The sequence below is a fragment of the Gopherus flavomarginatus genome, chromosome 4 (assembly GCF_025201925.1).
Source record: "Gopherus flavomarginatus isolate rGopFla2 chromosome 4, rGopFla2.mat.asm, whole genome shotgun sequence".
Classification (NCBI taxonomy): domain Eukaryota; kingdom Metazoa; phylum Chordata; order Testudines; family Testudinidae; genus Gopherus; species Gopherus flavomarginatus.
In genome coordinates, this window is record NC_066620.1 from 70,080,015 (window position 1) to 70,099,377 (window position 19,363).

The 19,363-nt window shown below is 39.0% G+C and overlaps 2 protein-coding genes across 4 annotated transcripts in view; one reads left to right on the forward strand and one right to left on the reverse strand.

The window, feature by feature from the left end:
* The window catches only part of STRN (striatin), a 113,777-nt gene extending 104,464 nt beyond the window's left edge, over positions 1–9,313 (forward strand). For all 3 annotated transcript variants that reach the window (XM_050950294.1, XM_050950295.1, XM_050950297.1), the window contains one exon: positions 5–9,313. In XM_050950294.1, the coding sequence (XP_050806251.1) occupies positions 5–174 (170 nt within the window). In that variant the 3' untranslated portion in view covers positions 175–9,313. The remainder of the gene's footprint in view (positions 1–4) is intronic.
* A 6,718-nt stretch (positions 9,314–16,031) lies between these two features.
* Positions 16,032–19,363, reverse strand: part of VIT (vitrin) — an 87,071-nt gene continuing 83,739 nt past the window's right edge. Inside the window, exons 18-19 of the mRNA XM_050950298.1 lie at positions 17,397–17,910; positions 16,032–16,557 (exon numbers count right to left, since the gene is read on the reverse strand). Coding sequence (XP_050806255.1) covers positions 16,379–16,557; positions 17,397–17,910 — 693 coding nt within the window. The 3' untranslated portion in view covers positions 16,032–16,378. The remainder of the gene's footprint in view (positions 16,558–17,396; positions 17,911–19,363) is intronic.

Genomic DNA, 19,363 nt, shown 5'->3' on the forward strand with positions numbered 1-19,363 from the left:
GTAGGTCATGACTGTTCAATTCGCTTATGGAACCTTGAAAGCAAAACCTGTATTCAAGAATTTACTGCTCATCGCAAAAAATTTGATGAGTCTATTCATGATGTGGCATTTCACCCATCCAAGTGTTATATTGCCAGTGCAGGAGCAGATGCTTTGGCTAAGGTCTTTGTATGACACAGTGCTTCCCTTTCAACTCTAGCTCTTGTACATTTAACCAGATGCACAAAAGAGAGGGAGACATGAGCAAGAATCTTCATTTCCTACCCTGAAATTAAGAGAACGTTTGTAATGGTTTAGTTTTTGCAGGGTGCTCTTTTCTAAATTAAGGTTTCTTCAGGTTTCTGCGAACTCAGCTGGTGCTGAGAGCTTGGAAACTCTCAGTTTCAAATGTCAACAAAAGAACTGCTTTTATTTCTGAGGGTGTGAATATTCGTCCAGGCAGGCCTTGGGCGAAACTAGGTATCTGTATTCTCTGCTAATAAAATTGGACACTATAGAGGGATGGTCAAGTAAATAGGTGGCCTGATTACTGCAGGGAGAGGGGAAGGGAACTTCCAAGTGTTTCTCATCAAGGAATCTTATAAACTTAATACTTAAATTAAGTGACCTAAAAAGGTGACCATTCACATGTCCATTGGGCTACCATGTGAATGTCACTTGTTCATCCCTTTGGTATTAATGACTAGATGGTGTTTAGAGGAAAGTAGCTGATAGTTAATCTCAGCCCACTTTGCTGCTAGCATAAGGTAAATTTGGATAAAAGGAAAAAAATACTAAATTTTAAAAAATATTAATGCAGTAATGTTTTGTTAAATCTATTATGTTATACAGCAAATATTTAGTTGCAGAAAATGTATACATTTTATTAATTTTGTGAAAGAATGTGATAGCAAGTGGCTTGAAGTTTAGGCCATGGTCTAATCTCAATTAAGGAGACAGGCTGAAATAGTCTGTATATACTGTAATAAGGGATTTAATTTATTCAAATTTATAATACTGTTTGTTGTTGGTCAGGCACAAGAAATTATAATAAAACTTCCTACAGCAATCTCTAGCAGAGTTTAGGCAACACATCTTCATTTTTTCCCTTTCCTACAAAAAAGAGTGCCACTGTGGATGAAAATCATTTCATTTTAAGAATAAACGTGGATTCATAGTGCTCTGTCTGAGCCTCGCAATCAGATTAATGCAGTAGTTGCCTTTACAAAGTTCCACCAGTTTGAAAGATTCTGCTAGTTCTAGAGAGACCCCCTAATTTTCAAACTATTGGAACTTTTGAAATGTTCCCCCTGTATGGGGCATGCTGTGCCATTGATCTTTCAAGTGTGGTTATGTGAAAAGTGACCGTTTAAAAACAGCACCTTTTTACTAAGCAGATCTGGTCCCTCGCTATATTCAGAGTATATCTGTTTACATTAGTGACAGAAAAAAGTTTGCTGGTTTTTAGTCCTGTTGTCCCTGCAGGGTGTATTGCAGGTGAGAAAGAGTAAGGTGGATTCTATTCTGCTGGGCACCATCAGACTTGGTTACCTTTCTGTAAATCCATTTAAGGCAGTGGTGTCCTCAGTTCCACTTGTGGAATGTAATTAGTTCTGCAGATTCTTTATTACTGGTGATGATGTGAGAAAGAAAGAACCCCGCCTGACTCTCAAATCCCAGGTTGAGTTTGACTAGAAGTTAATAAAGAGATCTTTTCTTTTAAACTGGCACGTTGGAAATAGGAATCATTGAAACACAGTAAACATAGGACACAATGCTATTTTTAGAGTGATTTTTCAGAGCAGAACCCTCCATTGATTACAATAGGGAGTTTAGATTAGCATTCAGTGTCACTCTATTGCTTTATGATAAAAAGTTGCCCCAAACTGTTTGAGGCTGCAGTGTACTATATTTAATGGAATATCTTTTACTGCTCAGCATATTCAGATATTTCAGTTTGTGATATTGATGTACAATATATTTCCATTAAATAACATTAGAATTTTACCACTAAACAGATTACTATAATAACTCAAATTATTTAGTTTTATATGATAAAAAAGGGGAAATCTGACTGCAAAACTGAGCATTCAACTTTGTGAAAAATCATTTGTGTACTTGACTTGTTCTTTCAGTGTCATTATTTTATTTCTGGAAAGGAAATTACAAAGATTTATTTGAAAAATTCTAAAAGTTATGTATATTATAGATGTGTATATATATATTGTAAACATGTATTAAATCTGTCTTGTAAGGGAAGGAAGACTTCATTGGTGCATTTTAATGTTTTAGTATTAAGAATTCTTCTCAGTTTGTGTATACAAAGGATAATGATAAGTATGAAATGAATGTTGTGCTGTTTGCTTACAAAATATAATATGTAGTTACAGGTGTTTAGATTGCTGTACATAAAACTAATAGGCCAGCATGCTTGTTTTTAAAGACTGTCGTTCTAACTGATTAAAAGTTGAATGTAAGAAAAAGCGGCTAATCAAATGTGAATTGAAATATGTTCCATTCTTACTGTTGAGTTCTTGCTCAAACTGAAAAGTGAATCTTTTAAAGCTGGCAATAGCTGGAAGATGAGGTGCCTTTAAAAAAACAAATGTAGCCTTACAAAGAGGTTGTGGAGTATATATTTTTGTGCTGGTCTTCATAATTGATGTTAATGTCTTTTTTACTGTATCTGCTCATGTACTTGTGGGATTGCAGGATACTGTGCATGAGCCTGTCAGCTCTTCTGAACGTCATCATAGAAGTTAGGGATGGAAAAGACTGCTTATGCAGTTTAGTTCATCAGCCTGACAAAGTAGGATTGTTACCTTATTGTGCATTTTGGTAGTGTTTTGACCAGTGAGGTTTTATATATGTCCCAAAAGATTAGGCTTTTATTGCTTCCCTTGGAAGACTACCCCAACGCTTAGATATTTTTCACTGTTGGAAAGTTTTACCTGATATTCTGTCTAAATATTTCTTTTCTTAATTTCATCACATTATTCCAAATTAGTCCTTTGTATTGAATAGTTCCTCTCCATGGTTGGTATTTACACCCTGAAGGTATATGTAGACTCTTATCATATCCCTTTCTTAATGGTCTCTTAGGCAAGCTATACATGTTAGCTCTTTACATTTTTTCCTCACAAGTCAATTTTCTACAACCCCTGATCACTTCAGCCTTTTCAGTTTGTCAGTTTATTTCTTCATAACTTGCCGTCCAAAACAGTGCACACACCATTCCAGATGCAGTGCCATCAGCACTAGTATAGACAGGGTCTGTTAACCTCTGTGTTCTGTGATGTGATGCTTCTGCTCACGCAGCCCAAAATGTTGTTGGCCTTTTTGCTGCTGTGTCAGATCACAAACTCAAATCCCAGTTGTATCTGCCATCTTCTTTAGACAATTTTCAGCATTATTGCTTCCAAGGTTGTTGTTTCTTCTTTAGTTATGTGCAACTCCTCCCAATTCAGTATAGTCTGTAAATTTCATTAATGTGTATTGGCCAATAATGAAAATAGTCACAGGATTGGACCCAACTCTGTTCTTTGCAGTATCTCCACTAAAAATTTCCATACCCATGATGCATTACATTCTGCCATTATGCTATTTCCACATCAAGTTCACATGGCAATTTTGTAGTTATTTCATAGAAATTTCAGTGTAGGTTAACCTGTGTTATTAATCTTTGTTTTTAGTAAAGTCCAGTTGAAAGGAGAAATTGCAACCCCTTTATCTGGTGAAAATGATCTAATAGGCTTAAACATCCTCCTTTTCACTTTCAATTTACAAGGATAAACCATATGCTGTTTTTGTATGTTTACGGTTCAGCTAACTAAAATACTTGTGCAGAAGGATTAGACTAGTTTGGGACACACCTTTGATTAAGTATTATGGGAAATATTTCCTTCACTATTATAGTGTCTTAAGTCAGTGCATTTTTTTATTTATTTTTTGAGTACCTTAAAGACAAACCTCTGTGACATGCCAAGTAAAATCCTAATCAGAGTGTTCAAATGTCTCTTTCATTTATATTGTTTATAAAAGTCACCTAGGAGTACCATGATATTCAGATCACATTTAAGTTTTTCATTTAATAAAAGTTTTCTTTAGAAAGAGCCCTTTAAAACAAACCTCATTTCCTATAGTGGTGTTTTTTTTTAGGGTGCAGTGTGTGATTAAAGTAATGTTACAGCTTAAGTATTCCCAAGCGTAATACGGTTCAGTTACTAAGTGTGTAATTGTTCAGTATTCAGCTTTGTAATTAAATCATAACTATAGATGTAGAAGCTGCAAATTCCAAATAAATAAAAACTTGTCCTTTTCAATAAATAAAATCTAAAGTAACTAAACACACACTTTTTTAAATACATCAATCTGAACTCATCCCAAATTTTTCTAATTCTCAGCTGCTTTAACCATTTGTTATAGGGAGTTCCACAAACTATGCATTAATGTAAAATACATACATCATTTTTTGACAGGAACACTGGATTCCAAGCATATTACTAGAATCCATCCTAAAGGAAACAAAAAATTCATTAGGAAGCATTAACGTCATATCTTGCATCGTTTTCAAACACTTCTAAAGACTTTTCTATAATGAATGTCAACTTCTGTGAAGTCTGCCCATCACGGGTTGCAGGATATCTTAAGACCCAATCTTAAATTCTAAATTTTGCCCTTTTGTGCCAAAGTAAAAAGCATAGTTTGGTGAAATAGTAAAATATACCACTAGAGAAGGAGTAGCAAGAGATTTGTGGTATCCTATAACAAAATCTTTGAAAATAAAATGGTGTTTTGTTAATTTATTTTTCAGATATAAGGTCCAGTCTAACTTGGACACATACTCCTCAGAGACTCCAGTGTGACCACACATGAGCTTCAAATTAAGCACGTGTAAGAATTTGCAGTATCTCAGGCCATAAAAAAGTTAATAGGTGACTTGTTCTCATATACTGTGATAGTATTAGAACTTAATCACAACAGAGGAAGTGCAGGACCGGTTTTCAGCCTTGTTTCTGAATGCCCATGATTTTTTGGATTTAGATCATGACCTCTATGTTATATAAATGATTATAGTATTTTTGCATTTAATTCATTATAAACAATCCATTCCATACAAATAAATGCACAGTCAATGCCATTCTAAGCTTAGCTTTGGAAACATTGCTTTGTATCCAGTGTGATACACAAATGTTCTAGCCATTTTACTATGTTACTAAATGATGCTACAGCTTTTTATTTTTATTTTGACATGCAAATGAGCTATGGATGGGAAAAGTTCAAGGATATTTCAGAGTCAGTTTATGAACATGTATATATTTCAGATAGGTGAAATGGAACTCTTCATTAGATTGGGAAAATACAAAGTGGAAAAAACTGTGGAAACTCTAAGTACCCTAAGTACAATACAACATTTAAAAATACATTCTGAAATTTGAGGCTGCTAAATGGAAAATTATTTGGCCACAACTACTAAAAAGGGAAAAATCAGACCATGACATTGACAAATGAACATACGGTATTGTTGTTAGGAAAATTTATAATGTGTAACATAGTTAATTTGTTACCTCTTAGACCTTTCCTGATGGTGAGCTTCAAAGCTACAGTCAAATTAACTATTTCACTCGAGTGGCATAGAGTAACTCTGTAGTAAGGTTTTAGTTTTGTTTTTGTTTTTGTTTTTTGAAATCTTTTGCTCTTCCTTGAGGCAAATATTTCAGGTAGTACCCTTGTCCCATAAGGAGTTGAGAATTTACCATTTACTCTGACTTATGTTGTGTTTTTTGTGGAGTAGGCTACACTGAAAAGTGACATGACTTGACTTCTGTGGTATAAATGGATTTAGGTTTATAGAAGAACACTGGTAACTATAAATTGCACGTAATCTGCTAATCAAACCCCTTGCAATGTCAAGTACTACTCAGCATGACTAAGGGTAACAATAGTAAAGTGGTAGACAACATTTTGCACATCAGGCTGTCTGTGGGATATGTCTACAAACCAGAAAAATTGTAGTTGGAGGGAAACTGAATTTTGAAAGGTGGCCTGACGTGAAATGGAACAAAATGAGGAAATCTTAAGATGGTGAAAAATTTAAGGTATGAGCCCGATCAAACCCCTATGTTTAAGTGATCCTTACTCAGGCAAGTACTCCTTTTCATTCAATGAGTCTGCTTCTGTTAGTGAAAATCTTACAAAATCAACCTCTTCGGTTGTGTATGATGACTTCTTCTTGTTTACTAACAACTATTTGCTGAGTAGCCACCTTTTTCATGGTCTTGTTTGTTGTTACCATTTGAATCTCTTCCATAAACTATACATTCACAGAGCCTTAAAATCCCATCTGTTTTTGACTTCCTGCTTTGGAGGGTGAATTGCATTGATTAACAGTGGTTTCCTGTTTAGACACTTTTTCTGAAGGACAGCTGGGATTTCATGTCTCTAGGATTACAGCAGCTGAGTTTTCATTATTTAGAACAAAAAATTTGGACCTACTTATTTTTAATTTTAGTTTCTGATTCTAGTGAATTTTCTTATTTTTTTATCCTACCTGCTGACTTAATTTTGTTGCTTGAAGTCTGTTTGAAACCTGAGAAGTATTGTACAACATAAGACCTTGCTTTAAGATTCTGTTCTCGGTATAAATCCCTTTGAACGGTGCAACAAGGGTTCTAATCTGGTGTTTGCAGTGTTGTTGTAGCCGTGTTGGTCTCAGGAAAGAAAGACGAAGTAGATAACGTAATATCTTTTACTGGACCAGAATCTGTTGGTGAAAGAGACATTTTTTTTCTTTTCTACTTTTTCTTCAGGTCCTGATGACATGCTCTGGGTAGCTCGAAAGCTTTTCTCTTTCACCAACAGAAGTTGGTCCATTAAAAGATATTACCTCGCCCACCTGGTTTTAATCTTGCTCATTTTCAGTAAAGATACTTTGGTTTGTCCATGGTGACAATCTATACAGTAGCTAGATTAAAAAATATATTTTAATGCAGGTCTCTACATGAGCTAGTGTGATATTTTTTAAAACCATTTTGACCCTGTCTACACTGCCAAGACTTGTTATAACACAGTAAGACCACAACCATGTTTACACCATGCTTAAGCATGTTTTTTAAACTGTTCAAAGCCCTGTGCTGACAAAGCCTAAAAGTCCTGTTTGGTTGCATTCATTCACCTTGAATTGCAGGCTCCCCAAATTACTTGCTCAGAGTCTGAGAAATCTTTGGTCCTAGCACCAAAGTCTTAAGCTGAAAGGTTAAAAAAAAGACTTACGCAGCTGGATTTGTACTTTTCTAAAAGGGAAGGAATAATTTCTTGCCAAACCAAATAGATTCATGACTTTTGTGGCTTGCTTACTAAAAGCAGCCAAAAATATTGTATAAAGGATAAACGATGGACTTCAGGCTGACACTTATCCATTAAGAATTATTTTTTTTATTCTATCTTTCATTGAAATTGTGATCTTTACATGTAGCTTGTTTTTTCAGATGTAGAGCTCCCAAAATGGTTGTTTCATCTCAGTCAAGCATTTACAACAAACACACAAACAGACTTCAGGGGTATCACTTGAGCATTAGCAATCTGGAGCAACTTACTTTTGTAAATACAAAAAGAGTATGTTAACAAACAACATTTTGTAGCTTTGGAACCTGAGTGGATTGACAGGGAGTCTTGTACTACATGCAGTGGTTTCCTTAAATCACACATCTCAGCAACTTGTAGAAAAATACAGGATAATAAAACTATTATTCAGTGTAATATTTTCTAATAATTATAGGTGTAATAACGTCTTAACATGGATATTCATCAGTATACCCACTGTTTGCAGTGTGTTTTGCATGAATATCTCAATTGGTTTCTTAAAGAGACACTCAAGTTAAAACAGTCTTTCAAAGAAATTTCTTTGCCTCTGGAACTAATACTACCCGTAGTTAAAACTGAAGTAATTTTAAATGTTTCACTATTAATGTAGTTTGTTTCTTGTTTTGATTCCTGTACATCATTTTTTTCTCTGAAACCAAAAACTATATTTGGGACCAAAGCTGTCTGGTAATGCCCCCTTTTAAAATATAGATAGGGTTGCCAATTTTGGCTGAACATATTCCTGGAAGTTGCCTCACATGACATAATGCTGAATTCAAGTTTCATCTTTAATGTCTGGAGACTCCAGGTCAATCCTGGAGGGTTGGCAACCCGTATTGCAGGTGGTGACTACAAAATATTAGTGACTATAGCTGCCACATTCCTAAGTCTGAACTTTGTGCTGCTCCAATGAAAGTTGAAGTGAAAGGGTACCAGTTGCTAAGAGTAATGTGGGAAACGCATCCTTGAAAACAATTAACAAGGATAAAGATTGAGCGTGCATGTTACTTTGGAGTTCTTATGTTGCACACTCAGAATGACTACTTTGGTGTAACATTATCAGACTGCAAGTGCTTTGTGAAATGGTGGCTCAGATGGAAAATATCTATTTGTTGAGTAATTCTGTCGGCTTGTCAATTTGTGTCTGTGGTTTAGTATGAGATTATGTAAAAGTTATAAACATGCTAATTTGGTGGTATATGCTACCATTTTGTATACAGTGAATTAATTATTTTAAAAGTGATATATCAGTTTTTTAAATTTGCAAAGTAACTAGTTTTCCCAATAATAAGAATCCATAAATTGCAAATGTTCTATAATTTCAAAAGGATTTTGCATTCATTGGGGAAAATCTAACTGCTTGTGTTAATCCCTACAATTTTGAGATGCTTTTACCATCAAGCAGATCAGAAGTTTTTTGTATTAGAATGAAAGCATTGTATTATCAGTTAAAAGTTTAATATTGTGTCAGAACTTCAGAATTCATTTTCAGAATCCTAGACATACATACAAAACTGCAAAATTTGAAAAGTTACAAGGCAGTCGTTTAACACTTATTTGCATATTTTGGGACATCTCAATAGGAGTTCTCTAAGTTTTCTGTTTTTATGAACTGCAATGAAACTATTGGTTGTGGAACGTATTGGGTCAATTGTGTTTAAAGTTATGTTTGCTTGTCTGATAAGCCAAGTATGTCATTAAAATTATATAGATCTGCTTACGTTGATGTGCAATTTAAAATGAGATAACATTGAGGTAATCATGTAGGTATTTATATTGCTATGGCAGTAGTGAAGTGAGATATCTGTATACTGTACCCACATTCTGGCCTGAGCAAAATCACATGGACTTCCAGAAATAAGCAATGGTTTTTAAGAGCAGCTTTATTTAATGTTGCAGGAGCAAGTAAATGTTGTTTGTACCATATACTTGTACATGTAAATTGGGTGCTAATAAATACTATTTTTCAACATTTTGTAGTGTGTCCATATTTTTGCCTTATAAGAAATATATAAGCCTATAGAGTGTGGGGACACCCCAAAAGAGCCCTACAGATGTATATTACACATTCCATTGTGGGCCATGTTAGTATCATCTGAATTTTCCTTTTAAATTTGACTTTTACAAAAGCAGTTCTTCTGTTCCTGTGCCAAATATTATCTCCCTTTCCATTCTTTGTGCTTGGTCTACATTTCCATGTGCTGTTGATTATGACTATGCCATCTTGACATCAGTGGTACCTTACAACTTATGCAGTCTTTATGCACAAAGGTCTTAGTATCTTCACTGGGAGTTAGAGGTACATTATTCCAATAGAGTAAATGCCTTTATGTAGGGAGTTGATTATCACAGAGTGATGCAGCGATCTTGGGAAGAACACAATGTGCTTCAGCCTTACTTTCTCTAACATAAGCAGACAGTAGCATGTACATTTAAAAAAAGTGTACACACAATTCTCCCCATGTGGAGAGGATGATAGAGAATGAACCACACATGACAGAGGTCAGTCATGTTGCTTAATGCACTATTGGCAGATGCTCAGTGAAGAGCATGGTATAAAAATCTGTATCGAATTGAACAGAAAAACTTGTTAGCAAACTCATCCTGTTTCCTCTGAGTTCAGAGTAGGGTAGAGGAGAGCCCCAGCCTCCTTTCAGTGGCTGGCAGAATATTCACTTTTCCCAATTCCCTCTACTGTAGGAAAACAGGAATTGCTAGAACAGAACAAAGGTTTATCTAGTCCAGTATCCTGTCTCCAGCAATGGCCAGTAGCCGATGTTTCAGTGAAAAGTGTAAAATGCTCTTATGTACAATTTATCAGTAAGCTGCCCACATGGGGAGGTTTCTTCCAAAGCCAACTACAAACTGTCAGGGCATTATGAACTGAAGCATAAAGATGTATATCCCTTATTGTAATAGGTGCATAGTCTTATTGGCCATGAAAACAAAAAATGCCATTAATGTAAAGATTGATAGTAAGTATGTGTATATAATGGAAAGTTTAAAAATATGGAAGTGAGCAAAAATATAGTCTTCTTAATAATTGCAGGATTAAAAGTTAACCTAGACAACGTTTAGTAGACCCCAGAAAGAGGGGTGAACTGCTGTAGAAGCAGGAAGAGCATACCCACCTACCCTACCCTTCAGTTGACTAGAGCTAGATGTAAACAATGTGGCTGAGATATTGCTAAATCTGTAATGTCCCCCAAGGCTCAGTCCTGTCACTTGTTCTGTTTAACAAGTAGGTACAGCTGCATGGGGCTAATGAGACTTCATTGGCTATCAATAATGCCATCAGCATGTAGATGACTCATCAAGCATGGACAGTTTTGTACCGCTGCTGTCCCACTGCCTTGTACATTTAAGAACCTGAATGAAAAATAGCTGGTTCAAGTTCTGTCCAGAAATGAGGGAGTTGTTTAAGGAGCTAGCAGTTACTGTGATCTTTCTCTTGAGAGAGAGAGTCCATTTTACAGTTTAAGCGAGGGAGGGGGGGACGGAAGTCCCCTGCTACTCGGGGTGCCCAGATAGCAGCAGTAATGAGGAATGCTTTCTTTCCACTTAGGCTAGGCAGGAGACTGTGTGGATGTGGATCTGGCTATGGTTATCCATGCTTCAGTGACATGGAGAAAGGACATTTTCATGGCCCCCTATTGGGCTAGCTACTTCCAAAAGCTTCCCTAATAACTGGGAATATATTACCTCAATATTGCATACAATGCAGGAGCTGCAGTGAGCACAGAGAAGGGAAAACTGGTTTGTGCGTCTCATATAGGAGCAGCAGCCTCGGGGATCTCTTCCCCGGGGCTTCCCAAATATGAAAGCAGTGAATAAGGAATACGAAGGCCCCATCTGAAAGCTTACCGCCAGCCCTAGTAGCTGAATCCCCACAGAGCAACAGCAGTATGGGATCTCCCCATGCCAGCCACCAAGTGATCACAGCAGGGCAGTGGGCCACTGGGGCCAAAGGGGCAGGGAGGAGTCCCAGCCCATCCAATATCTCCAACCCCACTTCCTGGCCTGTGTGGAAGGCGGTTATGGCTCCACCATCATTCCCCTCCTCACAAAGCCCAAGGGAAGCAGTAAGGAATCTGCACTTCTGGCCCAGCAGTGGCTGCTCCACCCAGCCTGCATGCTACAGGAACTGAAAGGAAGGGGTATTTTGTGGGGCAGTGAACCAGTCTACTCCACATGCTTTGAGCTGCATGAGATGTCACTCTCATGGGCCCCAGGCACAGAACGACTTCTGCCCAGAGCCAACTCTGCCCATACTACACGCACACCACTCCTTTTAGTCTTGCACAGACTCCCTCTTGGTTTCATATCAAGTATTTGCTGTGGCAAGTCCTAGTGGGGGACGTGAGGTATCTGGTGAGTGTGGCTGGTGTGCATGGGAAGGTGGAGCAGCAGGTACCCATGTTCAGTCCATAGGAATAGGGTAGTATCCCCTTTAAAAAGTTGGTGAGCTTTTTAGTGAAACTCACCATGGTGTAGAAGCCTCCAGCAGTCAGGCAGATGAGATGTATACCTATAGTGAGGCCTGGCCTGTGTGCATGTAATTAGTAAACACATCTATTTGGGATCAAGCTATTCCCAGGTGATTCCTTTATGTTCTGGGAGATCGTCTGTCTAGCTGCTGTGGTACCTAATGCTGCTAAGCCCAGCATTAGCTGCTATTGTGTACTCAGTGAGCCCAGTCAGCATGGCTGCAGAGAGCATATATATCACTAATGTAGTGGGTACATGTACGAGTTATGATCTCTAGTGACTAGCTCACAAAAGGATAGGGAGTCGCTGCTATCAGCTAAGGGAGTTTTCCTTCAGTCCAAATGACAGCTTGTGCTTTTGGAGCTGAGAGACTAAGGGCCAGATTTTTAAAGGTAGTTAGGTGACTAAATGGGAGTTAGATACCTAGATATCGCTGACAACTGGCCCTGAGGCATTTATCCCAGCTCTGCATGGGTTTCTAGTTTATCTAGTAATGCTTAGCTTTTAGCCGTACATGGTTTAATTGCAGCAATGGAGTCAAATATGTCACAGCTACCAACTTGGAAACCATGGGATTTCCATGCCATTCAGGTCTCAGAGGTCCACAGCGTTCACACTGATGTTTCCTACAGATCCTCAGGCACTATGTGAGAGATGTTTCACCTTTGTTCCCTCTGTCCTAACATCAACCTCCATCTCAGGTGCAATGTATCCAATTCTGCAAGTTTACACTGCTTGGACTTGACTTTCCCTTCTATGGATCTTTGCAAGATTTGCAGTAAGTCAGCCAGGTATGCTAAACATAAAATAAAAAGGTTTCTGTGCTTTTAACACCGTGGGTCTTGCTGATCGCGATGGTATCTCTAGTTTTAGGAAACCCCTATTTGCATTTAAAAAACTAAAGTGCAACAACGTTTGGATGTAGAGTTTTTAAAATATTATCTTAAATATGCAAGCTGTACTGCATACACCTTTATGGGTTTTTTTATTGCAAAAGGTTTAGCAACTTGTATTACGAAAAGCTCTTTAAGTAGCTCCAACATGTTACAAAAGGAACTCTGCTTCCTTCACAAACAAATATACAAGAAAAAAAACTGTTTTTATGAAAAGTTTTACACATAACTTACTATTCCATGTTTTAACAAAATGTTCTTTGCAGGGGATTTTCAGCAGATGACCTGTACTTTGGTTTCTGTCCAAGGTAAATGTTTTTTAACGTATCACAGGATATATTCTGCACTTGTTCTATAAACTGGATTCCCATTGATATCAGTGGTAATTCCACAATTGTAGAATAAACCAAAAAAATCACTTTTGGGGATCTGACAATTTAAAGATCACTTCAAAGACTTAGGCAATGAAATTCTCATGACATTCAGTCACCACAGAAAAACAGTTGTTCAATAAGTTTATGGTTTTATTTTTTAAGTGGTTTATCTTGCTGCCTTTTGAAAAATAATCTTGCATGCTTGATGGTGACTGAACTTTGTTACACATAAGTGAAGAGCATTTACCATGGTAAATGATTATCAAGTTTACTATTTTTCAAGATTAAAATGTTCAAAGAAATGAATGTCCTAAAGCAGGGATCAGCAACCTTTGGCATGCAGTTTGTTTACCTGCCGTGTCTGCAGGTTCGGCCGATCGCGGTTCCCACTGGCTGCGGTTCGCTGTTCCAGGCCAATGGGGGCTGTGGGAAGTGGTGTGGGTTGAAGGATGTGCTGGTCACCCCTTCCCACAGCCCCCATTGGCCTGGAGCGGCTAACCACGGCCAGCGGGAGCCACAATCAGCCGAACCTGCAGATGCGGCAGGTAAACAAACCGGCCCGGCCCACCAGGCTGCTTATACCCTGGCAGGCCGCAGACCAAAGGTTGCCGATCCCTGCTTAACGCATGCCAATTGCCCTTATTGCTCCTAACTTCATATTCCCATGTTAGACCCTGTGTGTAAAACTGGTCTACTCAGGGTTTATGGAGGGTGTCAGAATTTAGGCCAGTGAGAGTTCAGAATGCCTTGCAAGTGTGTGTGTTTTGCTGATGGAAGGCTGCAAAAATCTCATCAATGAAATAGCATTAGTAGAACAAGGAGATTATCAAGTTATGTCAGCCTATCTTTATTGTGAAGTAATGCATGCCTGTAGGCAATCACTGGAGAGTGGCACAGATCCCTTCGCCTCTGTCTCTGATGAAATTATTTCTTTTGGCTAATTAGGGTTGGAAGGATTGTATTTCTAATGATGTTTTTGAGCAGTAATTTTAATGACATGTTTGCATTCAGATCCTGTTATTTATTCAAAGTTTAGTAGCTATGAGAATTGAGCCACACAAAAATCATTTAATATTTCGTCATTAATTTCTTACCCTTCCCTTTTTAACTATCCCCAAGCATTGTGGACTACAAATTCCAATAGCCAGTGAAGTTCATCATTTCTCTCAAGTAACATTTAACTCTTCTCTCCTTTCCCTCCAGGAACTGTGATAAATGATGAATGTATATTATCAAGTTTTAGTGGGTGAAAAAAATAGATGCCAGCTGACACCAACTAAAGCCCAAGTCTTTCAAAACTTCAATAATATATCACATCTGGCATCGTTTGCTGATGATTAGTTCCTCATTTAAGAAGACAGTGTCATAATACACCTCTACCCCGATATAACGTGACCTGATATAACACGAATTCAGATATAACGTGGTAAAGCAGTGCTCTAGGTGGATAAGTTTAATATAATGCGATATAATGCAGTTTCACCTATAATGTTCGATATAATGTGGTTTCACCTATAACACAGCAGCATCTCCAGACACCAGTGCACCAAGCGTGTGCCTGGAGCAGCAAGCCGCAGGGAGCACCCTGCCAGTCCTGCGAGGGCGGCAGTGAGGCTGCCTTCGACAGCTTGCCTGCGGGAGGTCTGCCAGTCCTGCGGATTTGACAGCAATTCGGCAGTGGGTATATGCTGAAGCCGCAGGACTGGCGGATCTCCCACAGGCAAGCCACCAAAGGCGGCCTGCCTGCCGTGCTTGGGGTGGCAAAAAAGCTAGAGACGCCCCTGCTATAATGCAGTAAGATTTTTTGGCTCCCGAGGACAGCGTTATATCGGGGTAGAGGTATAGTATAATTGGCTTGGTCAAGCACAGTGTAATGCGCACTCTGTGAACCAACAGAGACAAAACCAACCCCAAATACTCCATCTACAGAGTGTCTTTACCATTAGGAAGTCCTGCTTTTGCCAATGTATAATACACAATAATATAGGCAAACTGTGTTTCTCTTAAATCCTTAACAAAACAACTCTAGAGCAGTCTTTTCTCTTCATGCTTTTGATCTCCCTCCATGCTTCAGGGTGAAACTTAAAAGAGAAATGGTTTGATGACAATGCAGTGGTTCTCAAACTTTTTTCATATTGTGTACCACTTAGGACAGAGGTCCTTCCTGAGCCCAGACCCTCCTTGCAGTAACTATCATGCTTGGACACTGATAATAGGACAATGTTAAGAGGACAAGATTCTAAATAAACTCCCTCTAACGCAATGGGTGGGGATTCTGGATTCCATTTTCTCAATTTTGTATGTGTATCAGCTGCTTCCTCTCCATGGGTGCAGAACTCTATTAGGGTCAGTGAATGCCTGCAGACCCCACTGCTCTCATCTATCCATTTGCAGTTTGGCTCTTTCTCCTGTTTGTATCTATCAGCTTGAAATGATACCAAATGAAAACCTGTCAGAGAGACATAAAACAGCTGTCCAAGGATTTAAAAAAAGTGTTCTGGATGTTGTTGGAAAGCATGTCTGGAAACCCTGAGTCCTGGTCTGGACAACAACTAGCAGGAAGCATCACTGCTAGAAGACAGAGATCTTTGCTACTCTGATAAATACAACTTGGCCTCTACCTGGCAGTGTTCCACAGCCTACCAGTACGGGAGGGATAGCTCAGTGGTTTGCATATTGGCCTACTAAACCCAGCGTTGAGAGTTCAATCCTTGAGGGGGCCATTTAGGGATATGGGGAAAAAAATCTGTTGGATGATTTAATTGGGAATTTGTCCTGCTTTGAGCAGAGGGTTAGACTAGATGATCTCCTGAGGTCCCTTCCAACCCTGATATTCTATGGTCCATAGTGCTTCTCAAACTGTGGTCTATGATAGAGAATGTCTTTAAAGAGAGCTTCTGCAATATACAAAGGCCAAATGAAAATGTCCCTGGGATCTACATTGAAAAACCTTTTCAAACCTCTCTTCTGGAAACAAATTTTCAATCTACAAAGCTGAGTCACTTGATTTATCTTTTCAAGGGTTGTAACTATCTTTGTCTAGCCAACCAAGTCAGAGTTTTGAAGCCAGCAAAAAAGTTAAAATAAAAATGCCCGTCTACACAGAGCTTTCTCATGCATAAGGAATAGATCTGAAATCAGCTTTGTTAACTGAAAAATGCCAGAGAATAACTCTTCTAGTATTTCTTGGACTCATAGCTGGCATTACTTGTATAGCATTTTGTGTATTTTCTGCATGATACCCAGTGACCCAGCGTCAGTATAATGCTTTGTCTACTTGCATCAGTTCCGGGGTTGTGAATTAAACTCTGTACAAATGTTCTGGATGATCCTAGGAACAAATTTGTAGAGATAGTCAAATTCATCCACGAAGAAGGAATGCTCTTTATCCGGGTCTGTTGCAATGGATTCCAGTTCATCCTGGGCTGCCCATGCAATTCCAACGGAATAAGCTATGACCCCTGAAAAGACAACCAGCGTTTAAAATGGCCAGGTGTGTTTTCAAAACAGTCACTGCATTGAAATTGTTTTTACAAAATCTGATCCCACAATAGATGTTATGTTTAGGGCATAAAATGAAGGGACCAGACTCTGGACTGTGGCTTCTGAGAGACATTATAGAAAGTGCAGCCAATGGGCCGCTCTTATGTACAACAGGCTCTGAAACTCTTGAGTGTTACAGCTAATTCCCCTCCCACCCACAATACAATGCTTACACTGGAGTCCCTGAAAGGAGCTGCATATAGCCACATACATCAGACCTATGTTGCTTCTGTGCCAGGAAAATTCTCCATGTCCCATTGCAGCTTATTTTACAGCCTCTATTTGAGCGTCCAACAAAAATTGAACCACATATACAGACACGGGTGTGGGGAGGCAGCGTCAGCCCTGAAGAACAAGTCTTGCCAATGGCAAAAGGCATCAAACAGTAGTAGGCTGTTGCCTGAAAGCCTGGCACAGAAGGTGTTTGAACATCCTACACTGAAAGCAAAAGTGAACTTTATACACACACTTCTTGTGGCTGTAGGCCTATAGAAACCCATTGAGCACTGCAGTGTGAGAGAGACATCCTGTCTGACAAATCTGACTACACTATTTTCTTACGGACTTCCCATCTTTTTACTCACCCACCTTCATCTTGATTAGCTCTAACAAGGCCATAGCTTAGGGTGGTGAGCTGCCCAAAAGTCCATCTACTGCCATACTGCAATGACCACTCTAACTGCCTTACCTCCATAAATGTTAAGCTACTGTATATAGGTGGAGTGGGCCACCGTAGCAGAATATAGCACTAGTTTACCATTTTGATGAGCTGTCATGGCTGGCACTCGGACATCATCATAAGACCTGCCATCTGTAATGAGAATCATTATCTTCCTCTTGTTGGGTTTAGATTTGCTGAAGAGCTGTTCAGAGGCATAGCTGATGGCTGCTCCAGTGCTGGTCCCTCCACTCCAGTAGTTAATTTGCTTAATAGCATTCAGAACATCTTGCTTAGTGCTGTGTTTGTCAAATCCAAACTCCAGCCTCTGCTCATAGGTGTACTGCACAGCTCCAATACGAGTGTCGGTGTCTGAAATCTCAAATTCTTTGCTTATGTTGGCTACAAATTGGAGGACAGTGCGGAAATTGCCAGTGCCAACGCTGCTGGAACCATCAATTACAAAGCCAATGTCAGCTGAATTTAGACACGTCTTGCTGCAAGCCAGTCGATCAGTGTCACAGACCCGCTTCACCAAGGTCTGGACTACCTTGCGTAGGTTGAACCAGCTTGGCACGTTAATGGAATAGAAGCCATTTGTTCTGCATACAGCCTGCAGAGAGATGCAAATACAAAAGTAAAAAGGCACTTTTTGGGCATAATGTGGATTGAGTTCAATTATGTAAAGTGTGATCAACTAAAGCACTGGACATCCTGCCCCAACATTTATAAAACGTGATGGAGCGGTCAGTGTTAATTGTCAGAAAAATTCAATATGAAAGTCCACCACCCTCTGAGTTTCGTTTTGTACACAGGTTATGTCAGAGTTAGGCCAAGAGTCAAAACTACAAATTCATTTTCAAATATCTTTGTTCATGTAGTTCAGTTATACTCTGTACAAAGTGGCCTTCTTGGGAGTTCCTTGTTTGACTGGCAATGGCTCCAGATCACATCCCCTCCAGTTAAAAGTAAAAAGATGAGGTTTTGTCCACCTGTCAGTCCTGCAAATTCAACATGGTACCTGAGAGTCAAGCTGCATTCTTTCTGGCTCATGCCATCCCAACCAGAAATCAGGATCATGAAACAGAAATGTGGCACAAAAAAAAAATGTTGGTGATGCATAACCTAAAGGAGACTCTGACATGGTTGTGTTGGCTCCCCAGTGCAGTGGAAGCAAAAATTCTTAATTTTTTACAGCTTAGTAAATTAAGCAGTTATGACTCTGAATGCACATAGGGGGCAGGTGGAGGGAAGCTCTTCCAGACCTAACAAGAGGAGTTGGGAACTTGTGGTGAGGGAATGGATTTCTTGCTTGCTGGCTGGGTGCAGGGAGAGAGGAGGAGGAGGCTAGAATGTGGAGTATGTTGTAGGTAGGAGAGGTAGATTCAGAATTGTTTTAGAATGTAAAATCTTTAAGATGTTAATGTTCCAACTAACTTGTTGAGAGGGTTTTAGCCAGATTGTGTCTGCTCTTCATCGTCCACCTGAAAGGAGGGTTCAACTCTTTCTGTACTAGTGTCCACCCCACTACATTTGGTGTCAGCAAATCTACCTTACGGCAGCTCTAAGTTAGTTCCGTACACATTGGTTTAGGCTTCACTTCATAGCATCACTGTGTTTATTTTCTTCTATCTTGCTGCTCTTTTTATGTTCTGATACTGCCATTTACAGCCATAAGATAAATGCACAGAATCATAGGACTGGCAGGGACCTCAAGAGGTCATCTAGTCCAGTCCCCTGCACTCATAGCAGGACAAAGTATTATCTAGACCATTCTTGACAGGTGTTTGTCTAACCTGCTTTTAAAAATCTCCAATGATGGAGATTCCACAACCTCCCTAGGCAATTTATTCCAGTGCTTAATCACCCTGACAGTTGGAAAGTTTTTTCTAATGTCCAACCTAAACCGCCCTTGCTGCAATTTAAGCCTATTGCTTCTTGTCCTAGCCTCAGAGGTTAAGGAGAAGAGATTTTCTCCCTCCTCCTTGTAACAATCTTTTATGTACTTGAAAACTGTTATCAGGTCCCCCCTCAGTTTTCTTGTCTCCAACCTAAACAAACCCACT